The sequence below is a fragment of the Tenrec ecaudatus genome, chromosome 2 (assembly GCF_050624435.1).
Source record: "Tenrec ecaudatus isolate mTenEca1 chromosome 2, mTenEca1.hap1, whole genome shotgun sequence".
NCBI classification, from domain to species: Eukaryota; Metazoa; Chordata; class Mammalia; order Afrosoricida; family Tenrecidae; genus Tenrec; species Tenrec ecaudatus.
Window position 1 is genome coordinate 302,444,944 of NC_134531.1, and position 18,066 is coordinate 302,463,009.

General features: G+C 40.5%; 1 protein-coding gene and 1 pseudogene across 4 annotated transcripts in view; one reads left to right on the plus strand and one right to left on the minus strand.

Moving 5' to 3' along the window:
* SENP7 (SUMO specific peptidase 7) overlaps positions 1-18,066 on the plus strand; it is a 155,739-nt gene that overhangs the window by 16,911 nt on the left and 120,762 nt on the right. For 2 of the 4 annotated variants that reach the window (XM_075542603.1, XM_075542606.1), the window contains exon 3: positions 4,510-4,608. The exons of 1 other annotated variant lie outside the window; for it this stretch is intronic. In XM_075542603.1, the coding sequence (XP_075398718.1) occupies positions 4,510-4,608 (99 nt within the window). Of the gene's footprint in view, positions 1-3,672; positions 3,692-4,509; positions 4,609-18,066 lie in introns of those variants that run through there. One more of the 4 variants, XM_075542605.1, reaches the window with a different exon arrangement.
* Positions 11,510-11,716, minus strand: LOC142441533 (protein transport protein Sec61 subunit gamma pseudogene; annotated as a pseudogene).

An 18,066-nucleotide genomic window follows, 5' to 3' on the forward strand; every position in this document is an offset into this window, starting at 1 on the left:
TACTGCCAGGTATCTTATCAGTAGAGTCTCTCTCAGGGAGTGAGCAGAGAGGACGTTTCACTACTCCAAGGAGTAGATACAGGAAATTCCCAGAATCCTCAGGAGAAGGCCTTCCCCACACAGAGGCCTCATTGGCCATGACCTGATTGACAGACTAGACTCTACCCCTTCACTCTTAATCCTCTCCAGTCCAAAATTGACACCAGATGATGTAACTACCACAGACATGACACTTAGGAATAGTACTAGATAGTATTTTGTAGAATGTCCTTCAGTTCGGATTTGTTTCTTGGTTTTTCCAAATTTGATTAAAGTTACAGCTTTATGGATAGAGTACCACAAAGTTATATTCCCTTCTTCATTCATCAGAGTACATGGTGGTAATATGTCTTATCACTGGTGCTATCAGCTTTCATTACTTGGTTAAAGTGGTATTTCCTTGCTTTCTCCTTTGTCAGGCTAATCTTTTCTCTTTGTAATTCATAGATATTTGGGCAGCGAGACTTAGAATATATATAGTATGCTGCTTCTTTAGCTGTGGCCTGCTACTGTAGCATGTATAAGTGGATCTTAGCAATATAAATAGTATTATTTTTATTTTATAGTTTTATTATTTGGTTTACATTAATTGAAACTTTTCTTTGAGTAGAGCTGTCACTTCATTTTTATATATGTATATGCATATATGACAGTTTTTAAAAAACATTTTATTAGGGGCTCCTACAACTCTTATCACAATCCATACATCCATCCATTGTGTTTCCAGCACATTTGTACAATTGTTACCCTCATCATTCTCAAAACATTTGCTTTCTACTTGAGCCCTTGGTATTAGCTCCTCATTTTTTCCCCTCCTTTCCTGCTCCCTCATGAACCCTTGATAATTTATAAATTATCTGTCCGACGTCTCCCTTCACTCACTTTTCCTTTGACCGTCACCCAGGGAGGAGGTTATATGTAGATCCATCCCGCTCTCTACTCCACCTTCCCGCCACCCTTCTGGTATCGCCACAGATAGCCCTGGTCCTGAAGGGATTATCTGTCCTGGATTCCCTGTGTTTCCAGTTCCTATCTGTACCAGTGTACATCCTCTGGTCTAGCCAGATTTGTAAGATAGAATTTGGATCATGATAAGGGGTGTGTGTGTGTGTGTGTGTGTGTGTGTAGGAAGTATTTTAAGAACTAGAGGAAAGTTGTATGTTTCATCATTGCTACACTGTACCCCGACTCTTCTGTAAGGGGATGTCCAGTTGCCTACAGATGGGCTTTGGGTCCCCAATCTGCACTCCCTTTCATTCCCAATGATAAGACTTTTTGTTCTTTGATGCCTGATATCTTATCTCTTTGACACCTCATGATCACACAGGCTGGTGTGCTTCTTCCATGTGGGCTTTGTTGCTTCTCAGTTAGATGGCTGCTTGTTTACCTTTCCCCAGATGCTTTATCTTTTGATAGCTGGGCCCATCAGCTTTCTTCACCATATTTGCTTATGCAGCATATGACAGTTTTAATCTAGCATCCATATATGTATATATTTCAACATGGTTGGAATCCAAACACCAGGTTGTGATGCAAAGTAGACATGGTATGAAAATGGAGGTTGAGCACACTTGATGACTGCCAGATCAGATGAAGATGGAGCTACCAAACCAGGGGGAGTCCTGGCTTAGCGCCGTTGATGCTTCACTTTGTCATAGCCAATGTTGCTCGTGCCTTGCACCTCCTTGTTTGTTACTGCCAGATATTATTGTTGGAGTGCAAAATATTCAGATAATAGATTTTTTTCTTTTGTAATGTGGAATGTTGGATAGCACGATAGTAAGTAAAGAGAAAGTGTGCATGTGTGTGTTGGTGTGTGTATGATCAGTATAGACATAAGGATATTTATTTTCTGTGATCTATAACAGTCTAATATGATTACGGGTTTTGTTGATCAAAGTGTTCTAACTTGGGCATTGAGAAGTCTTTCAGGTTGACTCCTACACCTTTGTGACATACTCATTTGTTTCTTTTGTCTTGGTGCTTTAAGTTCTGGGACCATAAGATACTCCCCTGTCATTTCCCCTGACGTTTCTCCCCTGTTGTAGCTTTGGAGTTAACTACTTTTCAAGGAGCCTTGTTTTTTCAATTAAAGACTATAATTTAGACACTCAGGCCTAGATGCTAATTGTGCTGATTGTTACTAGGGCCAATGTTTTCAGTCTCTCCAACTCTCAGAAAGAAAACTCATTTCTAAGGTCTATGCTGAGTCCTGGTGACCTTATAGGACAGAGTAGAACTGCCCTTACGGGTTCCTGAGACTAACTCTCTTAATTTAAGAGAGTAGAGTGCTTCATCTTTCTCCCAGGAGCGGCTGCTCAATTCAAACTGCTGACCTTACAGGTAGTGGCCCAAAGCGTAACCTACCTGTTAAAGGTTTCCGTGAAAATTTCTGTTCTTGTCTACAACTACTTTGGGTGCAACAGTTTTGGTAACCATTAAGGGGAAAGTTTGCATAACTGAAATTTAACTTCCAACAAAGGCACATTAACAGGCATCTACCAGAGGTGCAGGCCAGATTCGGAAGAGAATGTAGAGCAAAGGATATTATTGCTGATGTCAGGTGGATCTTGGATCAACACAGAAAATACCAGAAAGATGTTTACTGTGTGGACATCTAACAAAAACATGGTTTTGCCTATTGTTGCTGTTACTGCCTATTAGTGTTGGTCCTCTTCTATTAGAACTTAGACAGGATTGTTTACTTATAAATTGTTGTGGGTGGCTGGCTTCATCGTCACTATTTAATCCCTTTTATTTATTTATATATTAAAGAAATCACATTGCCATCGATTCCATGCTGACTCATGGTAACGCTATAGGATTGTGTAGCACTTGGTGGTTTCGAACTACTGATCTTAAAAGCAGCCTATCACGTAATAATTACACCACCAAGGCTACTCTGTCTAGCCCCCTTTAAGTGATTTATCCATATGTAAAATGATGATTCTTTTTGATTAATACTGCAGCCTGAACTTGACGTCAACCATCAATTATATATATGTTATTTTTCAGTGTAAAAGTTAAGAGATCTAATAATGTTCAAATGATTTCAAACTTGTGGGGGTACAACTTCTAAATATACCCATTAACTGATTCTACATATCATGAGGCATACAAAGATGAGTAAGACGGGGTTTATATGAATTGGAATTGACTTGGTAGCAGTGGGTTTGGTTTGATCCGTCTCTTCAAGGGATAGTCAGGTTCTTTTGTGCCAACATGACCCCTGTAAGAAGAAAGGGGTGAGATCAGCCTGTCAATCAGGTCACAGCTTGATGACTGCCTTTGGAGGTGTGGCCAAGATAAATAGCTCTGTGGAGTCCAGGTCTCTCTGCCTTCACCTTTATACTTGGGAGCCACTCTGGGACCTGCGAGTGCCCTGTGATGCTTCTACAGAGTATTGGATCTATACCCTGTACTCACTGGCCTGTGATCTTCAGCATCCCGCATTATTGCATGTGGTTGTGTGAGTCTGAAGAGGGACTTATGGGCTAGTAGCGGACTTATGGACTTGATCTGGACTGGGCCTGGGATGTTTTCTTGATGCATAATTACTTCTTAATATAAGGCTCTTTCTTACACATACATGAATGTCACTGAATTTGTTTTTCTAGTGAACCCGGCCTAACAGACCCACAATGCAAAGACGGTATGTAGACCAAGGGCTTTAATGTAGTAAGACATCAATATATGCACAAGAATTGGACTGTTAGCTGCAGGATCAGCAGTTTGAAACCACCAGGTGATTTATGGGAGAAAGACGGGCCTCCCTACTCCCATAAAGTGGGGCAGTCGCAGAGCTGTAGGGGCATGTCTACCCTGGCATCGACTCCGTGACCGTGAGTTTGAGTTAGTTATGATACATAGAATACAAATAAGCAATAGAAATATACTAAATATTAATATCCAGAGAAAGGAATGCCTTGGTGTGGGGGTGGCCGTTGTGTGGATGAGGGAGTGAGTGTTAGCACAATATGTAATACTTTACCAGAGCAAAGTGCAGAGGCAGTCCGTTCTGAGTTGAGGGAGCAGTTTAACAAAAGTACAGAGACACAGAGTGACATGTTCGGGCATGCTAGAGTGAATGATGTGAAGACACTCAGGTGGCGAAGAGATGTATGTCTAAGTCAAGGGATGCCAGTGCTGCATTGGAGGCAGTGGAGCTATAATTAGATTGAGAGAGGAACCTGAGCACAGCATTTGGAAGATTAAAAAGTGAAGAGATGGTAGGAAGGTGACAGTAGTTGGGAAGCAGTATTGATACTTCATGCATATAGTCGTTGAGAAGTTTCTATTCTGTTTTCTCTCACAAAATCACCCTTAGCTACATATGCGTTAAGTTCAGAATTTAGAAATATTAAAAGAAATTCCCAAATATTAATGAAGGTTAATATAGTAGTTCTGTTACCTGATTCACTTCTTATTCGTATTTCAATTAAACTGGTTATTTTCTCACCCTAATTTCAGATAACAAAGATGCTAAAAGCTAAACCAGAAAATATCCATGTTCAGTCATCACTCTCGAAACTCAGAAGCTCAGAACCCTGGAATCTCCCTTTGCAAGAGGTGATTCAAACTACATTCTTTAAAGTATATAGTTTTATTTGGTAGGTTTACAGTATCTCAGTTAAATACAAATTTCCTTTTATGTTCATTTTTTAGTCTTATGTTACCTAATTGTAGGATTTAAATGATTTCTGTTATATACATATTGATATGGAGTTTTGAGACTTTTTCTACGGTTTTTTTCCTTCATGAAATGTAAATTTCATTGTAGTAGAGGTTGAATATTAAATTTAACTAGATTTTTAGTTAATACTTTGGGTGTTTTTTTTTGCTGTTTACTTATTTTAGTTACATGAGGTGGTATTTATTAAAGGGTAACAACTATTTTTAAAACATTTTGATTATACATCTGTTCTTTGGTTTTGTGATTGATAGGAATCATTAGAGAACTTTTAATATTAGAGGACTGGTACCGCATGGGGAAACCCTGGGGTCATAGTCATTGTGCATTGGGCTGCTCACTGCAAGGGCCGCAGTGGGAAACCATCAGCTGCTGTGTGGGAGAAGGATGAGGGTTTCTGCTCCGATAGCAGTCGCAGTCTCGGAAACCCACAGGGGCAGCTCTGTCCTGTCCTGTAGGGCACTGTGAGTTGGCATCAACTCCATGGTAGTGAGAGTTTTTACGAAAGCCTTATGCTGTTGTTGACTTGCCTGTTGGTTGTAGGGGCTCATCATTCCCAAATTGGCTGGTCAAATAATAGGCTCTTGGGAAAGAGAAAGTTGGCAAGTCACATCACATGATAGGTTGCTGGTTTGCAGAGCATTTGTACGTGTGTGGGCTGACAAGACCCAGATCTGTGGGCCAAGAGTTCATTTGGAGGCCTCGCCTTGTCCAAGTGGCTGCAGGGCCTTATAAACTCAGATTGGCATGTCAGACAACAAGCTGACTGTTAGCCCAGAGAATAAGTTCAGATGATAGGCCACTGGCTTAAGTCCTAAGTACAAGAGGTTACACAAAAACAAGCTTGATGCAGGGTCTAGAGCAAGGGAGCCCTTTGAGAGCGCGTTCCTATGTATTGGGTGCAGACCAGACCCCAAGGAAACGAGCTGTGACTTGAATCACAGCCCTGGTAAATTTGAGACTCAAGATCTCCTAGTCTATCCTAACCCTGCCTTATTAATATATCATATAACTAATTCCACGGTGGGACCATAACCACAGGCATACAGGTTAGGGTTGACATACAGGTTAGGGTTGACATACAGGTTAGGGTTGACATTACAGGTTAGGGTTGACATACAGGTTAGGGTTGACATACAGGTTAGGGTTGACATACAGGTTAGGGTTGACATACAGGTTAGGGGACTATCGCTAGAAGGGCCATATTTCATAATTCACCTCACTACCACTGTGGAATGGCTAGCTGTCAGGGGAAGCCAGCCCCTAACACATCATTACGGGTCCGGTAGGCGCAATTGTACAGTGATAATAAGTAGAGATCATAGTAGAGTTACTGAGAGCATGAGAGATAGAAGTATTGAAATGAATGGGAGTCAGACACGTTTCATGGTAGCATGCTCACCTCTACCCTGCATGATGGTCCACGTGGAGGGAGAGAGAGAGAGAGATTTAATGCTAGCCCAGGCTATTTATCTTCTCTGGGGACATGCAAGCCCCCTAATTACAGGTGAGGACATACGTCACAGGAAGGGGCTGTACTATAGGTAACACAGTAATCAGAAGGATGGTCTAGGGACATACATGCAATAGGAAGAGGGATTGGGGGTATACATGTGACAAGATGGGTGGACCCTAGCTCTAAGATGGCGACCTAACCTTGATCATCCTTGGGCGGGTTTGACCTCTCAGGGGTCTCCTACAAGGAAACAGACAACTACTATCCTTATCAGAAGGGAGTGGTCCCTATTTCTGTTGACAAAAGGAAAAGATTTGCATTGCTAGAAAATGTAGGTTGTCTAAATAGATACAAGGAAAAGTGATAAAAAGAAAGTCTTCTCTGTCCCCTTATCTTAAAAGCAACCACTAAGAAAAAGAAATGTTTCCCTGACTAAAACTTTTCAAGAAAAAAAATATGCCCACATAGATGGGTTTATCTTTTGATCTTTGCCAAAAAGGAATCATCAGATATATATTCTCCTCTACATCACTGTTCCAATGGAATGAAAATATATCTTTAAAAAGGTTTCCATTTATCTCACCTCACTAAATGTGTTTTTTTTAACCTTTACCCTTGGGGCAAATATGTCTTCCCTTTAGAGTTTTCTTTCTTTTTTGTGGCTTACAAGAGAACACTTTAGGTGTATAGATCTTGGCGTCCTAAATCCAGCGTTATCTCTTTTTCCTTCAACTCCTTTTCATTTCAGCAATTTTCTTTTCTTAGGAAGATAATAGCTGCTTTCCCTTCAGCTCCCAATAAGCTACTGACTGAAACACGTCTTCTGGGAGTTTCTTTTTACGTGGCTGGTTTGCCTACCCAGTTGGATGCCTTCTTTAGGGCATGGTTGCTTGTTGGTTTAGACTGAATATTCTTTATTAAGTATGATTCAAAATTTTTAGATTGAGCCTGTAAAGTATCTTACTCCATTATGTTTTCAAAGAAAAGAAATACTTGTGTGCATAGTGTTTAGAGGATTTTATTTTAAGCTTTTCAGTTGACTGACATCCTTAAAAATTTTTATTGGCATATAATCCACATATCATATATTTCAGTAGTTCAGTCATATCAAGAAGAGGTGTGCAATCATTACCACAACCAATTTTAGAGAACTTTCTTCTTTCTTATACTCATAGTTAATGGCTTCTTTATTCCCCCCTATCTCCCCTGGTATACCCTCAAGATACCATTAATCCAGTTACTATCTCTATAGAGTTACCTAACCTGAATGTCATATACAGAAAAACATGCTAGCAAAAAATAAGAAGTTCCTTTTAAAACAAAATAGAAATTTTCCCTTTTTAAAATTTAAACAACTAAAATTTTTTCTTATATAGTATGTATATATATCTATGTATATCTATATCTCTATATATAAACTTTATTTTCTCTTTTTCTGTGTTTTAATAAATTTTTATTGAGAATTAGGTAGGGTGAGGTTTACATTTCCGACCATCAACTCTACATCCAGCAGTTCAAAACACTATTGATTTGGTCCTTTCAAAAACAATTTATTTATTTATTTAGAAATCATTTTATTGGAGGCTCATACAACTCTTAACACAACCCATATATCCATCCATTGTGTCAAGCACATTTGTACATTTGTTGCCATCATCATTCTCAAAACGTTTTTTTTCTACATGAGCCCTTGATATCAGCTCCTCATTTCCCCTCCCCCACCCTCCCACCCTCACGAACCCTTGATAATTTATAAATTATTATATTTCCATGTCTTACATTGTCTTATGTCTCCCTTCACCCACTTTTCTGTTGTCCGTCCCCCAGGGAGGGAGTTATATGTAGATCATTGTGATCAGTTCCCCCTTCCTCCCACACCTTCCCGTTATCCTCCTGGCATTGCTACTCTCATTATTGGTCGTGAGGGGTTTACCTGTGCTGGATTCCCTGTGGTTCTATCTCTGATCTGTATCCCAGTGTCCATCCTCTGGTCTAGCCGGATTTGTAAGGTAGAATTGGGATCATGATAGTGGGGAGAGGAAGCATTAAAGAACTAGAGGAAAGTTGTATGTTTCATTGGCGCCATACTGTACCCTGACTGGCTCGTCATCTCCCCGTGACGCTTACAGATGGGCTTTGGATCTCCACTGCACACTCCCCCTCATTCACAATGATATTATTTTTTGCTGTTTGATGCCTGATACCTGATTGTATAGACACCTCATGACCACACAGGCTGGTATGCTTCTTCCATGTGGGCCTTGTTGCTTCTAGAAGCGGCTAGAGGCGGCTAGAGGCCCGCTTGTTTACCTTCAAACTGTTAAGACCCCAGGTGCTATCTTTTGATAGCTGGCCACCATCAACTTTCTACGGCTCTATAACTCACGGGGAGGCGGGTAGTGGAGGTGGCAAAGCTCATTCAGTCCAGCGGTGACCGCGGTGTGGGGATGTGGCCCCTTGTGTCTCCTTGTGGCCACACTTCTGGCATGGGTGGTCCTCGGTCCATGGCAGCGTAGGGTCCTGGGACACGTCAGCGATGATCTGGGTCAGCTCATCTACTTCGTGTGGGATCTTGTTGACGTAGGTGCAGCTGCTGTCGGCCTTTTGCTGGTAGTCACAGTGCCGGCACTCGTAAAGTAGAGTGCGATTCTCTTTGTCTTCCTTGAGATACAGCATGTTGTTATTCAGCCTCTTGGCATACTGGAGTAATTCCTCGGCCTCACATACCCAATTCATGGAATAACATGACTCTGGTCCCAAAGCCAGCAAAGCCCTATGACATAATGCGTGTGTGGAGGAAGCCGTGGTCTTGGTGCCAGGGTGGTGCACATGTGCAAAGCTAATGGGGACGGGCAAGGGGTGTGCTTGCCAGTCTTTCCGCCGGGTTTCAGCCTCGGCCCCACCACATTTTCATAGGTACCCACTTTGTCTTCAGCAGTGTCAGGAAGGTGAGCATCATGGAATGCCAGTTTAGTAGAACAAAGTGTTCCTGCATTGAGGGAGTACCTGAGTAGAGGCCCCATGTCCAATAGCAAACCTATAAATATATGCACATAGCTCTATTTCCCCTTCGTCATATATTAATACCTTCACATTATGTACATGCCTGTATTTAGACCTCTATTAATTCCCTTTGCCTCCTAGTTCTTTCCTCTATTTCATTTTACTTTCCTCTTGTCTTACTATCATGTTAAGCCTTCATTTGCGTTTCAGTAATTCCTCTTGGTTTCATTGCCCTTGATCAAACCCTACCAGGCCTCATACACCCGCCTCGCCATTGATTTTAGATCACTTGTCTCTGGGGTTGTTAACATCCACTTCCTTTACCCCTCTGCCCCCTCTACCATCTCCCCCTAACCCCCTCTTTAAAAAAAATCATTTAATTGGGAGCTCTTACAGATAATGTAGTAATCCATAATTCAATTAGATGAAGCTTAATTATATAATTGCTGCCACCATCATTTAAAAAATATTTTCTCTCTTTTTAATATTAAAATTTAATTTTTTTCTTTTTGAACTCATCTCTCCTTTATCCCCTCCCTTCCCCATCTTACCCCCACAGGAAGTTTTTGTATTTTATGTTGTTTGGCATTTTAGTCAAATATATGAGTCTCACCCCCCCCCACACACACTAATTTTAAAATGTAATTGAGGAATAATTAAACAAACTATTTTAAAATGCTACTAAGGTTAGTAACTTTTGTGCATGATTATTACAAAGCTTAGTTTGGAAGATAATTTTTCTTGCACAGAATTTTTACCGTTATTGCTGCAAAATGGAAAATAATTCAATTTAGTATCCCATCCCACATCAGAGAGGTTACTAAGTGGGTAATCATAATCAAATTTGTGATGATCCAACTTAGCTTATAAATATTTACTCTTTTGGAAGGGGAGGTCATTTCTCCTATTTCAGGTGATAACAGTTATTCACGCTTTTCTAAAAATATTTTTTTCTTTCAAACGATTTTATTCAGACCTAATTTCAGACAGCATACCATTTCATGGTTCAATCATATCAAGTAGTGTTGTACAATCACTACTACAATTAATGAAACAACTTTTAAGAGCATCAAAAGGGAGATCAAATGATGAGTACATTTTTTAAATTTGTCGAAAACATTTCCTTAAAAGTAATTTATTATTAGGGAGTTAATACACATATGATTCCATAGTTCAGTCAGATATTAACTTGTAACCTCACTGTATCTACCACACTCAAGTTTGCAATGCTCTAACGGCTGTTCACATCCATTGATAGGGTTAGGGGAAATCGTTGGAGGCTCAATCTATGTGTGTACCTTACAAATGGATTTTGGGCTTTTACTGTTACCCATAGCTTTCTGCAAGCCAGGTGTCCACAATTTAATTTCTGCTACCTACTGTTCCTTCCTTCTGATATGATTCCCTCACTAGAGGAAAAACAGGAAGAGGTTAGAGAGCCTGCCATCCCCGGATATTAACTGGAGGTTAACAGTAGGCTGCAGACTCTAGGTCATTGCGTTGACTCTGACTAATAGCAACTCCACAGGACAAGGCTGAATTGCCCGTGGACCTCCAAGGCTGTAACTGCTGATGGGACAGAGAGCCTCATGTCCCTCCCGTGGAGAGGCTGGTGGTTTCCAATAGCAGCCCTTGCAGTTAAAAGTCCAGCATGCAACCCACCACACTGCCAGACCGACTCCACTTCTACTTGAGTGGGGAACCATGAGATTTGAAAGGAAAGAGTGTGCACAGAAAGGTGAAGCTGAGAGTTTCACACCCAGCTTCAGGGATGGGAAGGTTTGGTCCTGAGTCTGGTAGCTTACCTCAGAGGGCTATTAGGAAGTCAGGAGGAATAGTTGCGTTATGACACCAAAAATGTTAGGTCTGAGGGATGGTTTCCCTCAGTTCTTGCTTCCCTACACAGAAAGAATTCACGGTGGAAGCACAGATTTGTATGTCGAAGTAAACATTTATGAGTGACAGTGAAAATTTGATAGTACTTTCTTAGAGCCAAAAATGGGCTCTCTCCAGAAAGCATGGAGGGCTGAGCGGAAAGATGTCGGGAGATCAGGAAAGGAGGGGTGGCAGAATTGAAAGAGGGAGAGAACATGCCATTTCCGGAGCGGGGAGGAGACACCCAAGAGCTTGGTTTGAGGTTGTTCTTTGACTTAAAAAAAAAAAATTGAAATCATTTTAATTTAGAAATAGGAAACATCTTGGAAGGAAAAGAAAATGAAATAAATGCAAAATACATAGGACACTTTTACTGCATGGTCTTCTGAAACCCTCACTGGTTCACCAGTCCCCAAGATGACAGACAGACTCTTCCAAGAAGCTACTCAGCCCCCAGCAAGGATGTTATTAATGGGAACATGGATCAGTTTCACAGAGAAGCCAATGAATTCCGTTATAGCAAATCCTATTGCCATTGCCATGGCAATCTTTTGAAATTCTTTTCTATCAGGTTTGGTGCATCTTTTTACCAGCCAAATGGAGTCCTTCACAAACTGCCGACTGGGTTCAACAAGCTGCATTACCTGATCCATGTTTGGTTCTGTACCGCCACCACTCAGGAAGCCAGGGACACGTCTGCCTGACTTTCTGCCCTCCCTCCCTCAGTGGTCTCCCGTCTATTTGGAGGCGTGGTTGTCTTTGGTGGATTCTTAGTGGATGTGCTCAAGCGGGTGTGACATACAGCGTTGGCTAGCCCTTAATACACGTGCCCAAGCTTTGAGGCTTTACTCTGCTTGTCTCTCTCCATAGAATTCTAATATGGGACTAACTGTTCTTCTACCAGACTAATAATGAACGATTTGCTATAAGCTTCCAAATTTGGCCTTTCATTGATTCAAAAATTATATTTCTTTGCTATATCTTCTAATTTTTCTCGTATCATGTCAATTTTACAAATAGACTTACTCTCTCCAGTCATTGAATGTGTCTAAGTAACGTTCTTCGGGATTCTGTATGATCAAGTTGTTGTTCTCATAACCAAGTAACTCTTTATCATCAGCTCTTCATAAATGGTTTCTGGCGGTGTAGCTTGATCACTCTGTCATGTTCCAAGTGACCTGGAAGTGGTGTTTTGTCTGGGAGTCGGCGTGGTGGTGTTGTGTTTGGATTTGGTTGAGGATTGTTATGTTGGTATGTTCTTAGGCTCCCACCACCTGTCTCCAGGCAGGTATAATAGAGAACGTGAATGGGTGCATTTCCCCGGTCTTGCTGCGCAGTTGAGGACGGATTGGGCAGGTGCGGGTTGCTCAGTTGATGAAGCTGCAGGAGGGGAACGGGTGTTACTCTCTCTCCCTTCTTGTGGCCAGCCACCTGTGTGCCAGGCTGTATTTCAATCTAGAGCTGCTTGTGTAAGTTCCAGTTGGTGGCACTGTCACAGTTCACCTGTCTCCTCCCACACCATTTTTTTAAAGCATTTTATTGGGGGATCTTACAGCTCTCGTAACATTCCACATATCAATTGTATCAAGCACATTTGTATGTATGTTAACATGATTATTTTCTAAACATTTTCTTTCTTTTTGAGTTCTTGTTATCAGTTCCTCTTTTTTTCCTCCCTCCCCCCTTCCACACTCAACCCCTTGATAAATTATAAATTATTATCATACCTTAAATTCTTCACTGTGTCCCTTCACCCACGTTCCTGTTGTTCATCCCCCTGCGGTGAGGGGAATTATGCATTGATCATTGCGGTTGACCCATCCTCTCTTACTCCCTCCACCTTTTCCCTACCTTCCTGGTGTCACTACTCCCATTTCTTTTCCTCAGGGGTTTATCTGAACTGCATTCTGTGTGTCGTGAGCTCTTTTTTTTTTTTTTTTTTTACATTTTATTAGGGGCTCATACAACTCTTATCACAATCCATACATATACATACATCAATTGTATAAAGCACATCCGTATATTCTTTGCCCTAATCATTTTCAAAGCATTTGCTCTCCACTTAAGCCCTTTGCATCAGGTCCTCTTTTTTCCCCCCTCCCTCCCCCCTCCCCCCTCCCTCATGAGCCATTGATAATTTATAGATTGTTATTTTGTCATATCTTGCCCTATGCGGAGTCTCCCTTCCTCCCCTACTCTGCCGTCCATCTCCCAGGGAGGAGGTCACATGTAGATCCCCCTTTCCAACCCAATCACCCTCCACTCTCCCAGCATCGTCCCTCACACCTCTGGTCCTGAAGGTATCAGCCACCCCGGATTCCCTATGCCTCCAGCCCCCATATATACCAGTGTACAACCTCTGCCCTATCCAGTCCTGCAAGGTAGAATTTGGATCATGGTAGTTGGGGGGAGGAAGCATCCAGGATCTGGGGTAAAGCTGTGCTCTTCATCGGTACTACATCGCACCCTGACTGACCCATCTCCTCTCCTAAACCCCTCTATGAGGGGATCTCCAGTGGTCGACACTTGGGCCTCGGGTCTCCACTCTGCACTTCCCCCTTCATTCACTATGGTATACACACACACACACCTTTTTTTTTTTTTTTTGCATGATGCCTTATACCTGATCCATTTGGCACCTCGTGATTGCACTGGCTGGTGTGCTTCTTCCATGTGGGCTTTATTGCTTCTGAGCTAGATGGCCGCTTGTTCACCTTCAAGCCTTTAAAACCCCAGACACTATCTCTTTTGATAGCCGGGCACCATCAGCTTTCTTCGCCACATTTGCTTATGCACCCGTTTGTCTTTGGCGATCATGTCATGGAGGTGTGCAGTCAATGATATGATTTTTTGTTCTTTGATGCCTGATAACTGATCCCTTTGGGACCACGTGATCACACAGGCTGGTGTGTTCTTCCATGTGGGCTTTATTGCTTCTGAGCTAGATGGCCGCTTGTTCACCTTCAAGCCTTTAAGACCCCAGACACTATCTCTTTTGATAGCCGGGCACCATCAGCTTTCTTCACCACTTTTACTTGTTCACCCGCTTTGGCTTCAGCGGTTGTGTAGGGAGGGTGAGCATCGTAGAGTGCCAATTTAATAAAAAGTGTTCATGCATTGAGGGGAGTCCTGCACCACTTTCACTGAGCTTCTTTTCCCACTCTTCCTCCTACTCTTGAAAGTCAGGCTCCCAGGAACATCACTTACAGTTGATCCACCAACTCCGCCCCATCTTTGTTGAGTAGAGGGTTTCAGTAGCTGTCTGCCTAATCTGCCATCTGCCTAAGCCTGCAGCGGTGGGGAATTCCTGCATGCTCTAGCCTCTTGGCAGCATACTTGCGTCCCTGCCCGAGCACACCTCGCCACTCTTGCCTCTGGGCTCCCCAGAATCTGGGGCTTCCCTGCCTGTTTACAACTGGGGATTGTTTCTCTTTTTGTCGATTCAGTCCATTCTGGGGGTCTCCTGTCAGGCCACACTGTTTTGACTACTGAGTGAGCTTTCTGCTAAGTTTTGAAATTGGGCAATGTGAGGCTTCTGTTTTTGTTTTTCATTATCAGGGTTATTTTGGCTATTTGAAGTTTTTTAAGGTCAGTTTTTCTATTTTACACCCTCCTCCGCAAAACAGACAAACAAAACAAAACCCTTGAGCTTTTGGTAAGGATTTCATTTGTTTTTTTCCCCTCCCTCGCCACCCCCCCCCTCACAAACCCTTGACAATTTATAAATTATTATTTTGTCTGACTGCCCGACGTCTCCCTTCACCCATGATGTGTTTTTGTCAGTTACTTTAGAGATTATTGCCATCTTAGTATGACGTCATCTAGTTATGACACTGGGTTTCCCCCCCCTTATTTATATCTTCTTTAATATGAGGTGTCTTTAAAATGTTAGTGAAAAAAATTATATTTAGCTTCCAATTACATTTTTTTCCATGAACTTTTTGAGGCCTGTTTATATATTTCAGAAAAGTTTTGTTGTTTTCAATGTAGAAATTTAGCACTTCCTTAATTGTATTTTTCTTTTATGATACTATTGCAAATAGAATTGTTTTAAAAATAATTTTCTTTTTTTCATTTATTGCAAGTAATTAGAAAGTTAACTGATTTTTGTGTGTTGGTATTGTATCCTGCAACTTGGCTGAATTCATTTATTAGCTGTATTGTGTGTGTGCGCGTGTGCATATTTCCCAGGATTTCTACCTGTAGGAGCATGTCATGTGCAAATAGAGATAGTAGAGACAAATAAGTAAAAAGAGAACAATATTATCAAAAAGAGAAGAAGGAAAATACTTAACTGACTCCTTGGGGCCACTGCATTTCTCTTAATGGTGGTGGGAGAGTTTGGGAGAGGATGGTGGTGATGGCATGAGGAATGTAATCAATGACGCTGGAGTGAGCCAGTTAACATGATTGAGTGGACAACATTTTGTAATATGCATATTTGACACACAAAAGTTAACAAAATGTGTTTTCTGAGTCAGGTTAAAACAAAATTTACTGCTACAGACATTATGAAAGCAATATGCTTATAAGAAGAAGTATAAGCACTGAGAAAGATTGTATTGTCTCTCCTTGTACTGGAGACATAACAATATAGTACTTAGTACTTCCAGATGTCTCCTCTCATATTCAGGAGTTTGATAGAAATTGGTTAGCAAATATTTCCAGCTTACATGATTTCATAAACATTTTCAGTTTTGGCATTCCTTATTGTTCGCTTTGAACTTAGATGAGTCAATAGAATTAAAAAATTTTACAAAAATTAAATCTCAACCAGGATTCTCAATTGGTTGGAAATTTGTGCTTCTGTACTGTAGTAAAGCAGAGACAGGGATAAGCAATTAGAAGCAAGCCAGAATTTTCCTCAAGAAGCACCTGGCCCAATTTAGTGCCCAAGTAGGAACTCATTTGAGATTGTGAGCCCCCATACCACTTAAAATATATGCAGTTAATTTTTTGCAAGAAACTTTAAAAGCAGATATTAACACCCTATGTTATAAAAAAGATTTAAATGGAATTCTGGGAGAATACTTGATTTAATTAGCACAGTATTTTATTTTCCCATGTTTTTGCCGGGTGAGAGTTTTCAAATCGGTAATTGAGTGATTTGATAATGACACTGACTGCAACTAAACCTTTTACTGCCTCTCCCCTGCGCCCAAAGTGGCTTAAACGAACAAAGGTTTACTTTAAAATATAATAGCAAAAATATATATAACAAAATATTTGCTAAATCAACAATATTTTACATATGTAATTCAGTGATGGTGATTACAAAATTTCTACTATATTTACCCTCCAAACAGTTACTTGCCTTTTTAATTTTTTTGTCTCTCTTCCCTGGTAACCACTAATAAGTTTCAATCTGTATATATTTCCCTATGTACGTAAATGGGATTATGTAACAATATTTTTCCTTTTTCACTCAGTATAATGTTTTCAAGGTTCATCTATATTGTAGCATTCACTTTATGACAGAATAATACTCCATCGATTTATACTGCATATTGTTTATTCACTTAACTGTTGGTAAACCGTAACTATTGTGAATAGTGCTGCAGGGAACGTTGTTGTACAAGTTAAAGCCTTTCATTTTTGTAAGTCTTTTTCATACATAAATTGAAATTATCCAACCGTTTTAATTTACATTCATAAGATTTTAACAAATATGAATAAATTCCTTTTTATAACCAGATTAGAACGCATTCTTTGCTATTTCGCCTTTATTTTTCAGAGATTGCATATCTTATAGTCTAAATCAGTGTTTCCCAAAGTGGGGGATACCATCCCCTGGGGGGGCACTAGGATGATAGAAGGGACTTTGAAAGCAGATATCTATACTTAGGTTGGATTATGGGGCATAGTATAAAAGTTTTTAATTGCCAAGGATGTGCTGAGTAATTATTTTTCTGAAAAAGGATGGTTGGCCGAAATAAGTCTGGGGACCTATGGCTAAATAAAAAATAACATTATACTTTAAAAAAGTAATCTTTTTTACATAGTCTGCAAATATAATTTAATTAAAAAATAAAAACTTATAAATGTTTTAGTTACTGAATATGACAATAATTGAGTAAAATATTTTTTATTCCTTTTATAGCATCTCTAGGCATCCTCGAGGCTGCTCTTTGACAGTGGTAGATGTAGAGATCAGCATTAAAACATCTCACTGTTTCTCAGAATTAAAAAAACGAATGCTTCCCTTCTACCCTCTCACAGTCTCTTTCAACTTGTCTCTAAGTGTTTCATTTCTACTGTTGCGTAGACTTCTTTTCCCCATTCTTTGGTGGCATGATGCTTTTTCCTGCTAGAGCACGGACTCAGACTAGTCATTCCATGGAGCTAAAACTTACTATAGCACGATTTATTGGGGCATAAAGAATTCAGTAACATGAATGGTGACATTTGCATTTTCTGTGAGATGAATAAAATGATTGTGTAGGGCCAGTTATTTAGAAGTTCTGAGAACCAGTAGTATAGCCAAATTAGTTACCCTGGCTGAAGTTTGATCTAATTCACTGTGGTAAGTGAAATTGGTAGTAAACTAGGAACCAACCCTGTGGCTGTCAAGTAATTTCCAACTGCTTTGTTGGGTTTCTTGGCCCAAAGCTTAATGGCAGCACTTCCGTTCTTGGTATGCTGTGTGGGTTTTACACAGCCAACTTGTAGAGCACAAACCAGTTGTATCTCCCAGGACCTTTCGGGCCTTTTGACTCAGGGCAATACTGTGTGTGTTTATCAGAATAGAACTGTGCTTCACAGTGACTGATTCTTTTGTGAAGCAGTTTGCTAGTTTTACTTAACCTTCCAGTTATTAGCTCCGTGTAGAGAAGGTAGAAGCTACTCATTGAATTTCTTCTGCTAAAATGATGTTTTATACTATGAAGCATGGTTTGTGATAATGAGAAAATAGTGCAAAATTTATTGAGAGCTGCCATGTTGAAGACATAATTTAAACTTACTACATAAGAAATTTCATTGAATCAGCATACATCCCTATGAG